This window comes from Lygodium microphyllum, chromosome 21 (genome assembly GCF_053477565.2).
Source record: "Lygodium microphyllum isolate KBCC chromosome 21, Lygodium_microphyllum_v1.1.10, whole genome shotgun sequence".
Classification (NCBI taxonomy): domain Eukaryota; kingdom Viridiplantae; phylum Streptophyta; class Polypodiopsida; order Schizaeales; family Lygodiaceae; genus Lygodium; species Lygodium microphyllum.
Window position 1 is genome coordinate 115,416,798 of NC_141155.1, and position 22,058 is coordinate 115,438,855.

General features: G+C 44.5%; 2 protein-coding genes across 2 annotated transcripts in view; both read right to left on the reverse strand.

Moving 5' to 3' along the window:
- FK (Ergosterol biosynthesis ERG4/ERG24 family) overlaps nucleotides 1-22,058 on the reverse strand; it is a 139,992-nt gene that overhangs the window by 34,500 nt on the left and 83,434 nt on the right. The window contains exon 5 of the mRNA XM_087661753.1: nucleotides 13,955-14,046. Within this exon, the coding sequence (XP_087517879.1) occupies nucleotides 13,955-14,046 (92 nt within the window). The remainder of the gene's footprint in view (nucleotides 1-13,954; nucleotides 14,047-22,058) is intronic.
- Nucleotides 7,372-7,782, reverse strand: RPS28 (ribosomal protein S28). The gene has a single exon (XM_087661754.1). It carries the CDS (start codon nucleotides 7,672-7,674, stop codon nucleotides 7,477-7,479), a length of 198 nt encoding a protein of 65 aa, XP_087517880.1. The 5' UTR covers nucleotides 7,675-7,782; the 3' UTR covers nucleotides 7,372-7,476.

The following is a 22,058-nucleotide window of genomic DNA, read 5'->3' on the forward strand; positions in this document are numbered from 1 at the left end:
CCTACACTCATAGAGGAGCATCGGTGATCCTTGGTAGGAGACTGGGACACTTTTTACTCTCCTTATGAGAGGTTTTTTTCCCCCAAATACATTATCTTCTATTTTAAGTGCTTATGTTACAAGTTTAGTCACTTATCGTGATTTATACCTTCCGGGTATAAATGCACATTAACAACCCTACGGTTTAAGGGTTATACTTTGTACATTCAATACACTCTTGGTAATTCCATTGCGAGTCGTGCTATGTCTTCACTCTCTCTCACTCTTTACTGTCAACTGTGTACTCTCAACTAAGAGTTCCCATCTCCACCCCTCACATTTGGTATCAAAGCTACGAGCTCACACCGTCCGTCTCAACATCCCGAAGATCTCAAACAACTCAGCTTCAACTCCTCCCCATCAGTCAGCTGCTGGCCATTCACACCTGCAGCACCACCCGCCGTTGCTGCTCCTGCCACAAGCGCTGCCTCCAGTTCTACGCTACCAGCCACCCTGCTCCACTCCAGCGTCACCAATCTTAAGCAACACCGCCCTTCCGCCAGTTGCTGTCCCTGTCCAGCACCACCTCCACTTGCAGCAGCTCCTACCCTGGTCCACCAGCTGCAACTCCCCTGCCTCCTAGTCCATCAGCCCACCAACACAGCTAAAACCTGCCCCAGCTTCACCTGGAGTCCCGCCACCAGCAGCACACTATCTGAACAACTAGCTCTTCTCCTCCAATTGCTCGCCTCTCACTGTCCCTCTGCCACCTCCTCTTCTACAGCTGTATCTCAGCCCCATCAGGCCTGAGGCAGCCAACATTAGAGGTAAAGAAGGCATTTTTTCAATTTTCATTTAAAAAAATCTGAATTACAGCAAAGGGCTTTGCCGAAACAGTCCATTTCTGCTCCTGGACATGACTTGGACACACTCACTGCAGAAATTTCTTGGTAAGCGGGCCAAGAAAACTGGGGCTTTTGGTATTGAGCAAACATTGGCACATGTACTAAGGTGCAGTGTCAAATAGAGTGAATTTGTGCATTTTGAACAACTTCTTTTAGGGCTTTTACATTGCTTCTATTGCTGAGCACTGTTTGTGCCTTGGACAGCGTGTACATTGAACACTTTTGATCAAGTGTGACACAGATTTTATCATTACAGCCTGGTGCATACTATAATTTCTCGAAATTTCAATCTCGACTTTGAGCTTCAAGAGTTCTCTATTAAGGAAGGGGATGATTTGAAAGTCAAGCTAGCTTAATATAGGCGGTTACTTGCCGAGTTCGCCACTACTGGCTCTCCAAAGTCAGATGACGATCAAGTTACATTCTTCTTAAATAAGTTGCCCGACAAGTACTTCAATTTTATTCAACACATCATCTCCCAACCTAGATTGCCAACCTTCTACGAGTTTGAGTGTCAATTCTTGCATTACGCGAGGCTGAATGATCAAGTCCACAAAAAATCCTCATCACAGCCTTATTGAGAGCAGAGGGGGTTGGTTGCCTCTTCTTCAGGAGGGACAACCACTAGTGCCAAGAACGCGCTAGATGCGAAGGCAAGCCAATCAAAGGGTGACTCCTCTTACTCAAATGGAACCAAAGAATCTAAACCTATCTCACAGCAACTCCCTAAGAAAAACCAGTTTTGCACACATTGCCAGAGAGCAGGCCATGTGGACGAGGAGTGTCGCTCCAAGCCCCAAGATCTTCCACCTAAAAAGCCTCAGCAAACCGCTCCTGCTTCATTTGCTCCTTCAGCACCCGTTGTTGCTGCTGTTGGACATGTGGCTTGAGTACAAGCTCAGCGGCCCATCTCTTTCACTACCCCTCAGGGATTGGCTGATTGGTCTGCAGGTTCTGATCCCGTTGCACTTCATGCATCAATCTCACCTTCCTCTCCACCTCGTCAGGCGTTCCCTTGGCAGAGCCCTACTACTGGACCTACGCGATGATAGCCACCTTCTTCGACTTGCATGCCTCTAGGTCCTTTTGAATAACTAGGTCAATCTAGCATTCATTTTTCGCACTCTTAGAGTCGAGCCCATAGGATTCATTATCCTTAGATTTTCCATTTTTTTGTCTTCCACTACATTTACTCATACATACACATTCATTGCATTTATTTTGAGTTAGATTTTCTTTATGTTCTATTTTGCTTTGGAGCATCTCACCACTAACCTCTGTGTTTGCAAATTTTCATCTCTTTTGCAGGGTTTTGTCTTTCAGTGTAGAGCTGACTTGCAGATTGCTTTGGTCCTCCCTAGGCTAGAGGCGTGGGGATACGCACCATTCCTTTCATAGTTTCATCATCCTAGAACATGGCAATTTCCCCTCCCGAGACGGATCCTGCAACATCTCTCTCGATGCTATCATGGTGGTGATTTCTATCTTGCTCTTCTAGCAGGCTGCTTCATCCACTTCATCTTCTTTCATTCCTTATGGTTCTCGGCACCATATGAAGACCGACATCAGGCTCCTCTTCCTTCCTCAACATCTACATCCAGGTTGAGAGAGGGTTTACCCTTCTTGGTATTCTATAGGCTTCAGCACTTTGTCTTCGATATCGGCTTCTTCCCCTTATTATACCTTACCCTTTGCATTGCATGATTATATCATCCTTGTACTAGGGCGCTTGGGCAAGTGAACAATTTTCCCACGAGGGATACTGCCCAAGTAGCACCTACTGCATGAGCATTCTTCAACATGTAGCATACTTTGCATCTCATTGTGCAGAGCACCACTTGCGCGGATCCTAAGTTGTTTCCACCGGCAACTATAACCACACCACCATCCTTCTTCATCACATGGATATCTCATCACATATTTTTCCTCATCATCGACACCCTGTGTGGATGGGTTAGCTTGTACTGTTTTGTGATGCATTGGATTAACCCTCCCTACTCCCATCTTCTGGGTCACTTTTACTCAATCAACCACATCCCATCAAATTTACTTCACTTACTCAAAAAAATTTTATTTTTAAAAAAAAAAAAAAAAAAAAACACCATGTAGTTCCATCCACCTTTCTAGGGCTTGGTAGGCCACTGGGCAGCCAATGTGCACCCTTTGTCCGATGCCCTGTCCTCTCTGGGGTGACTACTTGGATTCCCTTGTTAAGATAGCCATCACCTCTATAGTCTTGGTAGGCCACTACCCAGCCGACGGGCACCCTTTGATCAATGCCTTGGCTGCTTTGGGGTGGGATGCCTTAGGGTACATAACCACCACAATGGCTAGCCTAACCTTTCAGCTCAGTTTTGGGCCTGAGAGGGGGTGTTGAGCTAAAATATACATTACTTGCTAATTAGCCTCTTAAATAGCCTCAAAACACACTAAAAATACTCTTTTAGAGTAAAACCCTAAAACGGGAAGCGGTTCGAGAGAGTTTAGTGGAAACCCTAAAACGGGGAGCTGTTCAAGAGAGTTTAGTGGAAACCCTAATTTTTGGGGTGCCCTTCCACATCTATAAATAGACAGGCTACCCCCATTCAGCTACCATCCTTGTTTGCAGGTTGCACCAGCCCACACACCCTCTGCTGCTATTGGCGCCCAGTTTTCAGCCTGCAGCTCACCTCCATCTGTTGTCCAGCCATCATCGACTGCAGCCACATTATCTTCAGCCTATCCATTGCTGTAGGTGACAACTCTCAACTGCTTGCGACTGCTCCAGAATGTCCCAGACTGTTGTTCAGTCTGCTGTCCATCATCTCCAGGGTCAGCCAGCCTGCGTTTTCAGCATTGCAAGCCCTGAGACTATCAGACACTGTTTCAATCTGCTATTTACAGCAGACTGTGCACAGTTTCCAGCCTCCGATCGGTGGTACACTGCTGTGTTTACCAATTTCCAGCCCCCAGAGTACTACGTTTTGGTGACCAGCCTGCTGTCATTCACTATTCTGCCCTCCTACACTCCGACTGGTGGTCACAGACTTGGGATCCGTCTTCGGTGGACGTCACACTCCGACATTGCTCTGCCCTTGAGCACACTATACACTCTTACATTCATTTACAGCATTCATTCACTTCAGAGTTGTGTTTTCTCTCTCTCTCTCTCTTCTTCTCTTTGTGTTTGAGTTTTGAGTTTAGGGTTTGAGTTTTGCCCTCTCTGTCTGTGTCTGTCTCTTTGTGTTTCTGTCGTGGTCGTACACTCTATGTGTCCTCAGTGCAAACCCTAGCAATTTCCTTCACAGAATGTGATGCATGAATACACATATTGAAATCTCCCATCAATAAACCTTGTCTAGCAGGCTACCAGTCTGTCCCACAAACCACGTCTAGACAAGGGATCATTCAAGGCATATAGGCCCATCAGCCATAAGACCTCCCCTTCAAACACGATTTCAACCACTAGAAAATGACCATGCACGTCATTCTTGATTAGGACTAGCTAAAATCTCTCATGAATGACTATGAACGCACCAAAGCAATGTTGTGCAAAGCCCCCAACACAAAACAAGCGAAACCCATGGCAACCCACAATCTTGTCTCCATCATGACTCTTATGCTCAAGAGTATATAAATCATCCCACTCATTATCATGCAGAATAATGCACCACATATCATTCTACTTACTGCACAAGAAAATGCCACGAACGTTCCAAGTGGCAACTTACATATTTATTCAGAGAAGAAGATTAAAACCCAAGGCTGGTTGTGCCTCAATTTAACTTTTTGTACTACTAATTCAAGAGTTCCCTCATAAAGAAAATCAGCCAACACTGCAAATGAGTTCATCCTCTGACTTGCTGATTTTGCAGTAGAGAGATCCTCTCCCTTTTTGGATGCACCTTGGATAATGGCGATCCCATTGCGTAATCACCATATCCTCCAAGTCAAAGGTAAGCCTTGCCAGTAGATCTTTAAAACGGTCCACACAACCTTTCGCTACAGAAGATGTCTAGGGTGTAGAAGAGATCATGTCATTATTTGGACGTGCGATGCGGGGCTTGTCTTTGCATCACACATAGATACATAAAGAGTCTTGACCACGGCCACGCATAGCAGTTGAAAGGTCAACAGTATTATTCTTGCTTCTTTTAGAGCGTACATCTGCCCAACCTTAATCTGGGTGATCCAAAGACTAAATAGGCTTCCTCCCCTTGTCTCCATTGATCATAGAAGGAGCCTCATCATTTAGAAGATTGTCAACCATAAGATCCCCAATAATAGCCAGGTCTCTCCCAACCTCTACAGCTACATGTTTTTCTAGGCATTCTCGAAAAAATGCCCCTAAACTGTCCACGAGAAATAGTGGCCAACAAAAGAGCTCCATTTCAAATGAAATTCAATGATGGCATACCCGGGCAATTTAGCTACAACCAGTTCGGCCTCTTGCGAGAGCCCATAACATACACATGTGCTTATGACTAGTGGTCCTTCAACTAGGAGGTACCAAGATTGTACCAATGCTGCCATAGCTTCCTTTAGCAAACCCCAATACATAGTAAGAATAATACAAGGGAGTTTCAAAAATGGGAGAAATAGAAATGAAAGAAACCGGAGTTTCGGAGTTTTGGCCAAAGTTTAAAAATGGGGAAAAAGTGTTTTGGATTGTACACTAAAATAAATATCTTATTACATGGATATGTAAATATATCAATCCTACTACAACATGTATCCTAATTTTATACAAAACTTTTGAGTCTTCATATCACATGATCAAAATGATGATGTATTACACATGTCATGAGTAAAGACTCAATGGTTAAGAGAGTTTAACAGAGTTAAGACATAGTTTTCAAAACTTTAAACAACAAAATAATTATAACTTATCACTCATGAATCATCTGAAGACTAATATCAAGAACAGTGAAACCAAGATGCATAACAAGTAAAATCAAGATACATGTAATTATGTGATGTGAATAATCTATCCAAAGTCTAGTGAGCATTGAGTATGACTAACTACTAAGTAATAACTATCAACATCAATGAACAATGATGGTATCATCATGTACATGTGACATGTGTAATGTCACTAGTGACTGGTAACTAGCAATTGCAATGCTAAACTAACTTTTAACTCCTGAGATATCATGAGTCTAGTCTCTAGAGTTCCCAAGTCATGACTCATCCAGATTCTAAGGATCCATGTATTATCTCCTCATCTCACTCTAAGGACCCTTGTATCCCTTGATTGAATTGATGTGTCTTCAAAACAAATTTGGCACCATGATAAGGTAATGTCAAATAAAAATTCGCAAACAAGTTAGGAAATAAAAGAAGATTGAAGAAAAAGCAACAGGAGGGGAGGAGGAGGAGAAGGAGGATAAAGAAAGAAGAAAAACTTGAAAAAAAAGAAAAAAGGAGAAGAAACTAGAAGGAGGAGGGAAAAACAACAACAAGAAAAGAAGGAGAAGGAGGAGAAGTGCAATCGAGATCTACAAGAGATAATGTGCTTGAACAAGAGAACGAGATGGTTGTATAAAAAACAAGGGTGCAATTCAAAACCGGTCTACCCGTCCACCGCAGGCTGCCGAAACGGCAATTTTCCGATCCTGATTTGGTCTCAAATGGCCATTTTGTTTTAGAGGCCCCAAAACACCGTTTCGAGATACTATGATAGCAAGGCAAGCTTCCACTTGTACCCATACCATGTACTCTTGTTGAAGCAAGCACTGACAGCCGCCAAGGCATAGCATGAACAGAGTAGCAAAAAAAAGAGGAAAAAAAACATAGGTACTTTGGCTAGGAGATTATCATCGAGCATGACTGACTTTAACATCACTTCATAAAACCCCCCTTCTCCCACAAAAATCTCTTTTACACAATCACCCAACAAAAGAGAATTCGACCAGTAGCGAATCCAAGAAAGAACTCGGATTCGGCCTATAAAGAAAAGGATAACCCTTCCTTTATAAAAGGCTGAAATTGAACGCAACATCGTATTTGTATCCACAAAAGCTTCCAAAACATCATCTTGATCCTCAACATCAAAGATCTCACGGTTGTGTTGGACATAATCTCCCAGTAACATATTCGCAAACTCCAACAATTGTTCCCAATCTAAATCTTAAGATCCCTCAATGGTAGACATGACATGTGCATAGGAGTACGGCTAATGATCGTCTAGCAAAGGTTCCTCATGGTCTTCCATCAAACCATCAAAAGCATGTTTGTTGTGCTTGATTAGCGATTCCACATCAAGACTAGGTTGAACTGCCATCTTAGCACATAGAACCATTTCTTTCTCCTCTCTGGCATCAAAATCAGGCCCCAAAGCTTCTACCACCTTATCGATAAAAGTAGTGTTCAACTCAAACATGAGTACTGTAGCAACAAAGTACACGAGTTCTCTCTCTCTCTCTCTCTCTCTCTCTCTCTCTCTCTCTCTCTCTCTCTCTCTCTCTCTCTCTCTCTCTCTCTCTCTCTCTCTCTCTCTCCCAAATACTGTCAGCTAACTATATAGCCAACACTCAAGTGTTCCATTAAATAAAGCCGGTACATTTCAATGATGTTCTATAGATTCAGACTCATCCAGTGAAATAAAAGAAACTCAGCGTAGCCTCCTTGCTTCTCTTTCTGACTCCAAAAGAGTCAAGATGTCACCTTCACGTATTGGGCCTTTCACATTCCTCATAATGAGACGATTCTGATCATTCAGAAACTTAACCCTGACTTGAGTCACCTGTCCTCTTGATCCAGTCCGTCCAATAACCTTGACCACTATGGCAAGCTTGATTAGGATATCCATCCTTACAGAAACCGAGCACGACGCACGCCTCGCAGCATTGGACGCCTCACCACAGCAGCAGGCCTGCGCAGAGAGCGGACGCAACAGTAGCGGCAGCAACAACAACAGCAAAGAAGAAAGCTCTCTCTCCCTCTGTGTGTGTGTGTGTGTGTGTGTGTAATGGCAAAGGCCCTCTTCCTGACAATGACTTTCATACATAGGCTCTAGACCTTGCCGAGATACACATACTCCCAACTCGCACGACAGTTGTCTAGATAGCTAGTGTTACAAAGGGGTACTAACTACTGGCATGCTTGTACATAGGCATGGTTAGGACGATATGGATTACACATGGATCACCTCCCACCAGTACAGTACAGCTTAAATTTCCCTCACTTGGAGCTCAATCGAGAGGAGCTGAACCGCATCATTAGGATGGAAATCATTCACATATACACAACCACAATGACACCTACTAAGGATTTGGGGACAAAAATGGCTTTCTCCCAAAAGCATCTTGTGTAGATATCCCTTGATGGCTTTCTTATCCACTCGATATACATGGATGTACACACGTCTCATGGGGTACGATGAGACATTGGACAACTCTATACATCCTCACACAAGCTACGATTCGAGATAGATAGATACGGCACAAACTCCCTTCCCCCAGAAGACAAGATTGGCCAACTCTCTCAGATTAAGCACTACTTATGCATATGTCTAATGTATTATGAGATCAGAGACCACTTACATTGCATGTTTAGAGAGGGATTTGGGCCACTATCCAGGGTGATGGATTTCCCAAACCACAGATGTCTCGGCCTCTTCTTACTGGACCTACGCCGTCACAAAGATTACCTCTTATCGACCCAAGAGCAAAGAAAGGGAGTTGCACACTAGCGTACACTCACAAAGTTCTACATAGCATCAACTCCCTCCACTACATATCCCTCATTGAGCAAACTGGTGGCCCCTCCATACGGGACTACCCTAAACATAGCCACAAAGAGATACAAAGCTTGTCATCCACACCCACCTAGTCCATGCCCCCACAAGTGGCATGATCTGCAAATACAAAGGACACTGCATTGTCATCGAGGGACCATACCTTGCCACTTTAGCTTCTATGTTAGATAGATCCATGAGAGATATCTTCGAATAGGAGCGCCTTCCAAGCAGTTCCACGTTGTATCTTGCCTAGACATCATTTTGTACCCATCAATGATTAGCTATGTATTGTTTGTTGTTTATTTTCCACTTAGTTAGTCAAAGCATTAGATTACAGTTATTTTGGGCCTTTGAAAATTCAGTTATTTTGGGCCTTTGAAAATTCCTTAACTTTTAAGTTGCAACATTTTAGTCTTATAGGCCGATTTGGCCTTATGTAAATGTTAATCTCTCTCTCTCTCTCTCTCTCTCTCTCTCTCTCTCTCTCTCTCTCTCTCTCTCTCTCTCTCTCTCTCTCTCTCTCTCTCTCTCTCTCTCTCTCTCTCTCTCTCTCTCATAATGGGTAATTTTATATTAATTACAAAAAAAGTATAACATTTCAAGATTACTAAGGGAAGGTTGGCTCTAGGCCATCATATATGAACCAAATACAATGCATTCAATAACCACAATAAGACGAGAGTGCAAAAGGAATCTCAAGACTAGATAGACACAAAGGATCAAAAGCTTTAGTGGAATTTACTCACATGGGCCTGAGTTTAGCTGCCAATGTCTCTAGTACACCATCTTCAAAGAAGTCCCCCAACACCGCAAAGCAATTGGGTCATTGATATTCAACCCGTGAGGAACAAGACACCATCAACTGGGTGAGAGCACAAACCTGGATACCTTTGATCACATGGAGTGATGACTCTACTAGCAACATCAAAAGCCAACTAAAGCGGAGGGTCAAAGGTGCACGGTGATGATTAGGATGGTTGTTAATGTGATTGTTGCTCTTTAGAGAGCGGAAATTCCTTGGTAACAGAAGGCTCCTTGGTAACAGTAGGGACTCAAGTGGTAGGCACATCCAAGCAGTTGTCTTTGGGAGGGGAATAAGTGCAAAGGCACTCTTGTGAAGAAGGGGCAGCATGTGTGGGTAAGATAGAAGTCTCCTTACCCTTTACTTTATTGTGTTTGGCTTTCGTCCACCCTTGGGTCTCCAAGTGTGAAGAACAAGCAGGTTGCTTGCCTTTTGACTGATTGGGTTAAGCATTTTGTTGCTCGATAGATCCAGGATGCTTGGTCCTTGTCCATGGGCTGATCCACCAAAGCACTCTTGCAATCTGGATATTCACCCATGAAATAACCCAATTGACCACACAAGACACAGTGGCCAACAAGACATCCATGTCAAGACTCATGGTTTTATTTTCTACTACTGTAGGTTTGTGTTTATCCCTCTAGTGTTGATTTAACCTACTTTGAACTACTGTACACTACATTCAAGCTTGGGGGGCCTTAATCCATGCCAATCAGGCCTAATTCATGCTCTACCAAACTGCAATTTACGTAGCTAGACCCGTGTTTACTCTTTTTCATCTACTGTCAAGCTGGGTGACCATTCTAACTATTGCACAACCAATTTTTCAACTAGCTAACTCTGCATTCGTACTACAACAATCTACGCTTTCATGTTTTTCCACTGTGCAAGGCTAGGAAATAAAGTTTTTAGGTTGTATAGCTACCTTATGGGCTGCAAAGTTTCCATTATTTGATGATCTATTGGCTTCACCTCATTTGCTCTTCCTTCTATCTTTGTGCAGCTATCACCTACAATACATGAACTCTAAATAGTACTACTTAGGCTGAGTGTTAGCAAAATTCTCTCTCAATACCTACCTTTTACTTCATCTTCTCTTCTCCTCTAAAATGGCACCTCCCTAAAGGTTCTAACTATCTCACTTAGAAATGCCATGATGAAAGCTTGGTTTATGAAGATTCCAAAAGCACATATGGTATATTGTTTTAGGAGCTATCATGCGTCCCAAGATGGCAAATCCTATTCTAGTCGATTGAGATCGAGACAACTATGAGGAGGCAATTCATAATTGGGAGACAAACAATGCTCATGCCTATTTTTCTCTTCTCAAATGCATCTCTAAAGAGGTCCTTATAATGGGTTCATTGCAATCCATTGGGTCAGCACTCCAAAAGCCATAGACATACAAAGCTAGAATCATGACTGTCTCATACAATGAATCTCCAATGACTAACATGGTGTCATTTACTAGCTCTTCCCCATGAACTCATCAAGGACCACCATGCTCTGCCAGATCATCTAGAGAGCATATGAGGATGAAATCACCATTGCATTTATTGCATGAGCCCTTAGGTATTGCATGTCCATGAGGTACCAACACATTGCCTTTGGCAGTCATTGCATCCTTCAGAAGGGCCAAGGGCCCAGTAAATAGCCAAGCAATTCTCCACTTTCACCCAGACTGAACACTATTGCTTCAGGAAATATCGGAATTCTGGCAGTGGACGCCAAGAGACAATATGCACCAACTACTTTTGAAAGAAGAGGGGCTGCTTTTGGAGGAGAAGATCACGGGCCAAAGCTGAAACAAGGACGACCTCGTAAAATCCACACAAACCAACGAAGATTTTCTCCACACCATCAATCTGAAGGATAGAGGTCAGCAAATGGCGGATCCTAGCAAGCACTAGAATCCGACCCGTGAAGAAGAGAATGATGCCTTGCTCATGAGAGGATGAAAAGGAGGGATAGCTCGATGATTATGCTCCACATATTCTTCCAAGAGGGACTTCCTAGTTCAGTTCCAGCAAATCCTGAGAAGCGGAGGCCACCTAAGGATAGGAGTGAGGCCGAGGATGACCCACGTTAGGGCCATGAAGAGCAACACTGAGCTCATCATGAAGAAGCTTGTGGCTGAACATCAAGAGGGGACAATGCCATCTCATCGACGCACATGACCATGCCTTCTTCTTCAGCTACCTCTTCTTCCAGTTCCATTTCTGGGCCCAAGGCTTCAAGGGATGGATCCATAACAGCCTGATGTAGACCTCCGTGAAAGGACAGGCCCGTCAGTCATTCTTATTGCTCGATTATGGTTATGAGACGACCATCGAGACATGGAACATGCCATATCTCAATGTACCATTTCCTTAGGAAGTGGCTCTAAGAGTTGCTTTATTGCTTGAGTTCTTTAGCTTTGGATTGCTCCTTTAGTTTGGTGATAGGTATGTTGGTAGGTGAATTGGGTGGTTGGCCTCTATTGACTCCCAAGACAACACCACTAGACAAAAGCCAAGAATCTCTCTTAACCAAAGTTTTTGGATCAACATTGTAGAAGGCAAAACAAGGTTGCTTGCATCAAATTCTTTCAACTAAAAGCTTAATCCAGCCTTATAACATCCCAAATATTCAAATTTACTACTCTCCTTGGTGGTACACTTGATTAGCCAAAGACTTTTCTAGATGGAGTCGACCTACAAGGTCCGAATCCTGCCAGGTATGATTAGAAACAAGGGCAAGGAAGGGTTCTCTGAGCTGCAATGTCGTCAAAAGGTAGTTCCACAAGTCTCTATAACCTTGACAAATACAAAACGCCTCTTGGCTATGCGGAAAGACATCAACCTCTGGAGACTCACAAATAATTGCTTGGGCTGAACATCAACACCTAGAGAATCACTAACATGTCGCCCATGGGGGATCACCATCCCTTGCCATTGCAAAGGCTGCAAATTTGGTTCAACACACCTGATGAGAGAGGATTTACTTGCATTCATACAAAGACTTGCGGCTTGTCCAAAGAGCTTCAATACATCCAATACCTTGTGAAGGCTCTCTCGTTCTACTTTGAGGATCATGGACGTGCCATCTTCTAACGATTGGCCCGCAAAATGTTCGCCGAAGGGAAGGGAGAGACCAGCCACATGTCCGTGTGCACCAAATGAGAGACCATGGAGAGGATTGGATGGGTCACCAATGCAAAGAACAAGGGGCTCAAAGGGCAACCCTGTCTAATTGAGTGTCCAAGAGTTATATGGCTAAGTGACATCACCATTCACCGTCACCCTCAAAGAAGCATCTATGCTGACTATGTGTATCAGACATGACATGCGTGGACCAAAACCCATAGCATGCATGAGCTTTGCCACAAAGACCAATCCAAATAATCAAAAGCCTTTTCGAGATCAAATTGAACCACCATGACTTCTTGCTTGCATAGCCAATAGCCAGTTGAACATTCAATACATTGTGTAAGATATTCCAGCCCTTGATAGATCCATACTGATTAGGGCGCACAAGGCCAAAAAGATGCTTGTGGAGACAATTAGCCGTGACTTTCAAGAAAATTTTATACATCAATTCCATCAAGGAAATCGGCCACCAATGTGTCAGCATCGAGGGCGATGGCAATTTCAGAATCAGCTTAATGACTCCCACCTCCCAGACCTATTGGCACATGGCTGGCATAATTCCAATCTCCCAAACCTATCGGCACATGGCTGTCAAGGGTTGGCCAAACTGGCAGCATAGGCTTCAAAAAACTCGTTTGTCAACCCATCCAACCATGGCTTCTCCCTCTAAGATATCTCTATCCAAATCATCGTGCATCACAAAAGCAGGAGACACCCTTAAACCTCCCTTGGGAGCACCCGAAATGTCGAAACATAAAGAGATGCACCTGAAACGCATTTCCCCAACCAAAACATTTCCCCTTCGAAGAAAAGGCTGCCACATGGCATTTTGCCCGGGGGAAACATTTCAGGCTGACACATTTCCCCACATAGCCGAAACATATTTTTAAATCTTTTATACAAGACTGTTTACGGCCTGTTTTTTTTTATATCTTTCTGTTTTTTTTAACCTTTCTGTTATATAAGCTGCATAGGCACCACAGGTCCAAGAGTGAACAACATAGATATTTGACAGCAATTTGACAGAACAAACACAATTCCTGAGATGTTGTTCCTAGGAATAGACTATGGCTAGATTCTACCAGCATTGAAAAGGAAACAAAACAGCCTCAGACAGCAACCATGGAGAAAATACACCATGTCCTAAACCAGCAATTTGGAATTTGAAACATCAACATATTAACACCACTTGTAGGATCCAAGTTTACTGACAAAAATGCCAAGCAAAAACAATCATGACTATAGCAAATATAATACAAGAAAGAAACAGATTTAGCAACAACTTGAGGTCTACAGCACACCATCATACTAAAATTTGTGTTCCCCGGTTCCTTAAGGAATAGTCAAATTCACTTCTCTCATAATATATTTATTAAATTTTAATGCATAGGGCTAAAAGATCTATGAATATAAGACTTACCAATCATGTAGAAAACTTCCAGTGATGGAAGGTCTTGTTGAGGCACCTGTGGTTTTAGATCTGCAACCAGCAGCATAAAGCATCAACGATACCTATCCTCAGCAAGAAGAGCAGAGGATGTGATTAGCAAAGCAAAATTGTCATAGAAGAGAAAAATAATGTCCTTACTGCTTCAAATGCCAAGGCCAAATTGGACCTTTCTACACAGGGAACTAACAAATTGACACAAGGACAGAACAACCAAAAATATGTAACAATTTAAATTTCTGATCATTTTAAACCTTGTCCACAGCAAAACATGTACATACAGAGCATATCCCCAATCATCAGCTCTAATGACCACAAGTTATTGGGCCTTCCCAAAGGTCCACAGCATTTGTTTGTTGTAGGGCTACTTTTTCTCAAGGAGAAGGAAGATAAATGGAAAATCAATTATGAAGTGAACTGTTAAAGTTAGAAAAATGTAGGTTGCACCTATCACTTTGGTTTTGGCCCTCGCGTGACATTTTCTATCTGACAATGCATTGGGCAATATTTTCACTTGATCACAAAGTGCCTCTAAATATTATTCAAATCTTTGTTTGACTGTATGGAAATTTGATCCTGAGCATCTAATTCCAAATGAAAAAGATTCCTTTCAGAAAATTTATCCGTTCTGCTACGACTAGTGTGCCAGCCCTGCAAGAGAATCTACTACTTCTGTTTGAGCATTGACCATTAGTTTGACTTTTCTGCACAGTTATCCTACCACACATCTAGCGTCTACTTGAAACTGCCAGAGTACTGTATGTGAGTAGGCTCTGGAAAGAAGTGAGATTACTTCCTATGTCTTGCAGTTATGTGGTTTGCAAGGGACGCAGTAAATCAAGTGGTAAGGATGTTGAATGCCATCATTGTGGCAAGAAGGGTCACTTTAAACATGATTGCTACAAATGGAAGAAAGAGAAAGGAAAGGGCAAGAAGACGGATGATAGCAAGAAAGAGAAGAAAGAGAGTCAACCTAAGAAGAGCAGTGTCAAAATTGAACAGGTGAATGTAGTCACTCATGACAGTGATAGTGGGAATGACGTACTCTTTGTCTCTTCACACTTTAAAGAAAGGTTTTGTAATTCATTGGGGTGACAACCAACAACGATCCTTTAATTTACTAAAGCATGCACTCACTCACACACTTGTTTTATAACTCCCTGATTTCAGTAAACCATTTTTTTTAGTCGTTACTTATGCTAGTGGTTCTAGCATTGGCATCGTATTGATGCAAATGGCCATCCTGTGATGTGTCATGTTGTCAAGAAGTATGTGTAAGGATTGAGCCTTGTGGCCAACCTCCTACATTTATATCACACTCATCTGACTAGAACACTAATGTTAAAATCAGACATATTTGCTCCCAAGAAAACAATCCTGGTATGTAGTCAAGAACACAAGCCTTCTGCAACTTGGTAGTTTTATGGCTTATTTACTAATCATGGTGTCTGTATGGATCAGTACATAGATCTATGTTGTTTCCACATGTCATCTCGTGCCAAGTACTCTGAAGTTTCCAGAACATTGTCCACCATCACTAGCTGAAGCAGACATATGACTCCCTGATAAGCAAGCAACTAAGAAACAAGAAGTGGTATACACTTTTTAAAGTCTGCACCGGTGAGTTATGTTAGGCCTTCTATCCGTGAGTATATGCACGAAAACCACATCCATCACATTTCAAGGACAAAACCATATTGGGGTGAACTTGATCCCTGACCAACTCATAAAACATCGACCAAGTGGTTGCGACCCTCTCAGCTGCATCCAGCTGGGACATAAATAAATAAGCCCATGAAGTGATTGCTGCACATCTTCATAATAGCATGCGCATCTGTGACCATCTGATCTGAGGAGTCCTGCAGCCACAATGTTCTCCCTTGCAAGAGAAGCATCTAGGCTGTGATAAAACTTGTGCATCTAGCAATTATTGTTGTGCAAACCCTTGATCGAAAGCTGCAAGCTTAGACTGTTGATATGATTTCAGCTAGACATGTTTAACAAGAAATGCCAAATGCAAAGATACAAAAGGCAAGACATGATCATTCAGAGTGTCAAAAAGTTGTGAATGCATCAATGCTAGTAACTGCTCCACTGCCTCCAATTTTTTCCCTCAAAGCATCCCATGATGGATCCCATACTGGCTGGCCACTCTTTGGACATTACATACGAGTAGATCATAAGAGGTAGCTCCAGCCTATGGAAGGGCAAGCTAAACTCATCCATAAGCTGCCTCAAGTACACATCAAAGACATTATGTTCAAGAAATGAAGAGTTAAAATGCAATGGCAGCTTGCGAAATGGCATTGGAAGAGGTGTATGCTCATGTTCACACAAATACATGTGTGTATAAATAGTCATGTCCCCTGAACGCCGTACGTGCGTTAGGATAACACATGGAGGGTTGTAGCTCTCAGTGTTTCCCTTAACATCACCTTAACTAATGTGAAATAATACATGGACGGTTGCAGCTGTGTGTCATGTGTGTTTCCCTTAACATCACATTAACTAACCTCACATTAGTTAACATGGCATTTCCTCCCCTTAAGAAACGTTTTCATCCTCGAAAGCACCATTGGAAAGATCTAATTGCAAAGTGGGAAACCTTCACTGTAAGGTGCTCACACTCTCCCATGTTGAACCCTCTTCAGGACAGTCCGTCCATTTTACTAGAGACTATTGGTAAATAGTACTCCTTGTTCATCTATTACAAACATCTAAAATCCTCTCAGACTCACGAGCTACTGACTACCTTAAGTTTCATGATCTCATCTCCTAAGACGATATTATCAATGTCCCCCAAGTCATCTTTGAGGTAACACTCATGAAATACTCACCACACCTTACTAGTGAAGGAAGTTGGAGCTTGTAAGTCATAATTTCTATTTTCGTTGAGTATTCTGTTCTTCTTGGCCTTCAACTTTAGTCAGCATAGGCTTTGGCTCTATCTTGCCTTCCCATTGCCGATATGAGATAATGTTAGCATTTCTTTCATATCTTCATAGCCACTTGAACCTTTGCCTTTTGCAATCCGGCTACTTAAACAGCTTAAGTTGAAAACCCATACATCAGCTGAAATGGACTTAATCCAAAGAAAGAATGCTTGGCACTGGTTAATGCAAACTCTACCATGGGTAAGAACTCTTCCCAATTAGTTTCCTTTTACTTACATATGCTCAACGCATATCCTTTTGGATTTGGTCAACTCTTTCTATTTGCCCATCAGCTTGTCAATGATCTGATGTACTTATGCTAACTTTATTATACAAATTCCTCAACGCAACTCTCCAAAAGCAGCTGTTAAATTTCCTATCCTGCAACGTGTCCACCTATTCCCTTCAGGACACGTCTTAGCAATCCATCGGAAAGGAGGTCTAGAAAGCTCCGCCCGGCACTCCCATAGAATATCACGGGGTTTGCAATCTAGGACTTTCCGCGTCTGCCATGTAGCGGAAGTATTCTGGCCGTTCCAACTTAGGACCCAACCTGAATCAGGGTTTCCTCTACTGGTCATTTCCTAAACCGCAACTAGCGTCAAACCCCGAGCAAACTACTTTACGCAGAAGCGCCAAGGCCGAAGCGGATTCACGCTGTACTTGGTTCAAGGAGAATGGAAAACGAGAGAGATGCAAAGCTCAACCTCTCTGCCATAAGGCATAGTCCCATTCCATTCCCCTAAAACAGCGTAAACCGGGATTATTGTAACCTAGACTCTAGGTCAGCACCCTTGCTATTAATTTCCTTAGAACGATCTTCTTGCCGCCCATTATGATTGAGAAAAGTTTCCTTGAAACGGAATGGGACTATGCCTTATGGCAGAGAGGTTGAGCTTTGCATCTCTCTCGTTTCCCATTCTCCTTGAACCAAGTACAGCGTGAATCCGCTTCGGCCCTGGCGCTTCTGCGTAAAGTAGTTCGCTCGGGGTTCGACGCTAGTTGCCGTTTAGGAAATGACCAGTAGGGGAAACCCTGATTCAAGTCGGGTCCTAAGTGGGAACGGCCAGAATACTTCTGCTACGTGGCAGACGTGGAAAGTCCTAGATCGCAAAACCAGTGATATTCTATGGGAGTGCCAGGCCGAGCTTTCTAGACCTCCTTTCTGATGGACTGCTAAGACGTGTCCTGAAGGGAATAGGTGGATACGTTACAGTTAGTATTAGAGCGAACCAACGAAGGATTTGCTTTTAAGAAATCTTAATAAGAAGAAGTAAAGCAATTGTTGTTGTTCCGAACATTTCCTTACTTTCGATGCTGTCTTGCAAAATTATGAAGCATGGAACAGGTTCTTAGTGTTCCGAGTCATGTTTATGACCGCGATGCATTCCCCGGATTATCGACAAAGGGTTGAGATGGTGAACATCCTAGATCATATTTTCAATCCATCGCCTTTGTACATGGAACGAAGATGGACGGGTGACTCAAGAATCTACTACACAGCTGCCCACCGGTTTGCATACCTTCAAACCAACCTAAAGAGAATCAAATGGTTGGAAGACCTGAAGATCGTGAAGCTGTTCATTTTTGTGGAGGCTCATGTAAACTCAACTTTACATATTCGAGGTCGCAGGGTTGAGCTGAACTCATATGTATATGAGGAAGTGACCTGTATAATCCCCACCGACAGGATCAAGGTGTTAGGGCGCTATGAGAAGAATGGGTTCCAAAGGAAAGGATACCCTAATCTTCCAATGACTTACCGATTCCTGAAAATCCATGATCCGAAACCATACTATTATCCAGTTCTTCTTGTCTCCAAGCTGCCCCCTCGACCTCCCTCTCGTTGACTGCCACCAGCATCCAGTGAGCCGCTGCTACCTGGGGCAGACGTTCCCTCCTCTCTTCCATCTTGATGCCACTACCTCGCCTGCTCTACCACCAGCACCTGTAAATAGAGACGGCCCAAAGCAATTGATCACCCCCCCCAATTGCTCCCTCCGTGTGCAGCAACATTCCTTTCCAGTAGCACAACAACTTGCTCAGTAGATCCTTAGCAAGGACACAATAAAAACCTCTAGTCAGACGTCAGTGTATTTTGCGAGCGCCCCCTGGTCAAACACCTTGCGCATCGTCCTTTTTTAGCAACAGCTCTTAGTTGTCCGTGCCACAAAGCTAGAACTGAAAGAAACAACAATCTTTAGTCAGGTCGTAGGACACTCTCCATCCAGGGCCCAGCTTCGGGATTGGATTCACTCCACACTACGCATTGGCACAGTGCAGATCCGGAAGGCAATTCTCATGGGTCAAGGAAACTTCATGATTCGCCTCACCTCCCCGGATGCAACCGTGAGCTAGTGGATAGCTCACCCTATGCCTCGACAAAGGGGGTCATCTATATGGTTCCCTAGTATAGTGGTTTCACGGTGGAGGAATTCGCACTTCACAACAGGTTTCTTAGACACCCGATCACCCTCCTATTCCCCGGACTGGCGGTAGAGTATCGTCAATTAGTGGAGGACTTTAGACAACTCTTTAACACAGTTCTTTCTGCCTCCTTCGCGGATGCAATGACAACCGCAAGAGTCCCAAAGGTACAAGTGGCTATGAAAGATACAAAGAACATACCTAAGTTTCTACAAATTAAGGCAGGCAGACACTCTTTTAGACAACACGTTATTATAATTGGGCAGCTTAAGCAGTGCCTGTGATACCATGACTTTCGGTATCAAGCAGCAGATTGCATGCGCTTTGAAACCAAGGTGGCTCAGCCAGTAGACCCGCAGGTGGATGTTGACGGTTTTACACGGGTCCAACGACAACAAAGAGGCAGACAACAAGGGGGGCCTCAGTCAGCCCCTCAAACACAGCCACGGCAGCAGAGAACAAGAGGGTGGGCGACGGACCCTCGACAGAGCACACCGTAGCACTGCCCAACTCGTCCCACCCAGCAAGATCACAAGCCTTCACCCCCACCACCCACTAAGGCATCACACGCTACCCCACCCGAGATCCCATAGCCCCCATACCCACCCCCTCCTCATGGATATCCCCCCGACCCTATCCCACAACCTCCTCCTTCCAAGGCCACTCGGTCCCCCCTCACACCCACCTCATACTTCCAGTCACCCCACCATCCTTCAAGCTTCCTCTTCCCCACCATCTCCCCCGCCGATCAACCCCCCTGATCCTCACCCAAATAATGTGACCCCCCCCCCCCCTTCCCCACAGGGAGTGACGAGCCTCACACGCCCATATCTTCTCCTCACCAGCAACCTAGCCACCCCCTTCCCCACAGCCACTAGCTCATCTAGCCCAGCTGCCCATCACACTTTCCCTAGACATGCGCAATTGCTCCCACACGAGAGTTTCCACTACCTCTAGAGGTGGGTCTCTTCCTGGTCAGCAAGTCAAGGAGCGGCAAGGTCCATTTAGTAGCACCACCAGATGCACCAAATTATGCTTTCTTCCTTCAAACCTCTAGTTTAGGAGACTGGACGACGACACAGATAGAGGAGAAAGTGAGGGGACAGGTTGCAGACCACATCTCCCAACAGATGGGTGAAGGAGGGCTAGCACTATTCACCCAGTAGTGGCCACGATGTCTGATGGACATTGACTGGTGGGCTGGAGCCGAGGTCCCACATCCGAGCATCATTTTTCAAGCCCCTACCTAGTGAAGCTCACCAATGGAAGTGATCGAGTAGCCCATCGCATAGGCTACCTGCTTCTACCAATGCACAGAGTCACGCCTCTCAGTGTGACTGATAGACGCCCTGGTGGTACTCCATCAAGCATCTATTACCCTCATGGTCCGCCCAAGAGCCACCATTGGGGGATAGAGTTCACCTTCCAGGCCTGCGGCAAAGCACATTCACATGCTCCATAGCTCTTCTTCTTCATCAGTAACTTCCACACCGAGTAGATGCATGTTCAGTCAGTCACAAGCTCCCTTATGAGCTTACACCTAGCATTTGTGAATGTGAACAGTCTCCACTACAGTGGGGCACGTGGTTCCAAGAAGTTGATTGTTCGGCAAGAGTTGCAGTCTGCCCTTGCTGGACAGATCAACATCTTACTTCTTCAGGAGCACAAGCTCACCCCCACCCAAGCCCATCGGGTAGGGAAGGTACTTCCAGGCAGCTCACACACCTACAAGGAGTACTCCATCGGTGCCCACAGCAGGAGTGGAGGCGTACGCACCTCTATTGGCCTTACCCCTTGTGTGCGAGACCACGGGACAATAGTGGCAGAGAGGGTCCTATGGATCAGACTAGACATAGGGGACTCATGCCTTGGAGTCCTCAATGTCTATGCTCCTACGAAGGTTAGGGCACGCAGTAGGTTCTGGATGGAGAATGCAGCAAGACTTCCAAAGGTGGACTCTTGGATTGTTGGAGGAGACTTCAAAAACCCGAAAGCCATAGAGGACCAGCAAGGCATACACAGAGACTATCAAGGTGTGACAGGGAAGGAGCAAGAGGCATGGGAAGTCTTCCTCCTCACAGTAGGAGCACGTGATGCATGGCAAGACCTAGCTTTTCACAGGAGAGAGAGGTCATTGGACTTCTCTTGGGGATACAGGCGGCTGGGCGGAGCTCTCTTGGAAAGGCTAGACCGGTTTTATGTGGGATAGTGGGGGTGCTCTCGAGGAGGCCAAGTAGGGTAATTAGCTGGCACCACTTGTCTGATCATTGCCTAGTTCTCCTCACACTCGATGCTCCAGTTTCAGCCCTTCGCACGCGATCTTGTCGGATCCCTGACTCGATCTACAAGAGGGAGGAGGTGAGGAGCCAGATTGAGCACCTCTGGACTAGGGAGTGGGACAAGAGGAACCGGATCGCAGAGGAGATTGCAAGGGTCTTAGCCGAGTCAAGTAAGATCTGCCCCAGCAGGTAGCCTTACATGCCAGGCAACAAAGTTGGGAGGAGGAGAGAGCACTCCGGCAAGACCTAGCAGCCACTCAGAGACTACTCTAGGAGGCACTAGGGGATCCCACTCTCCACACGGAGGAGGTGTGCGCACACGCAGCCCTCGCCGGTCTCAAGGACAGGCATTCAGAGTTTTCCTTCCATACCTCAACAGCCTTTTGGGTGCAGAAGAGGGACACGATGTGCAAATAGTTTTTTCAGATGCACCAACCT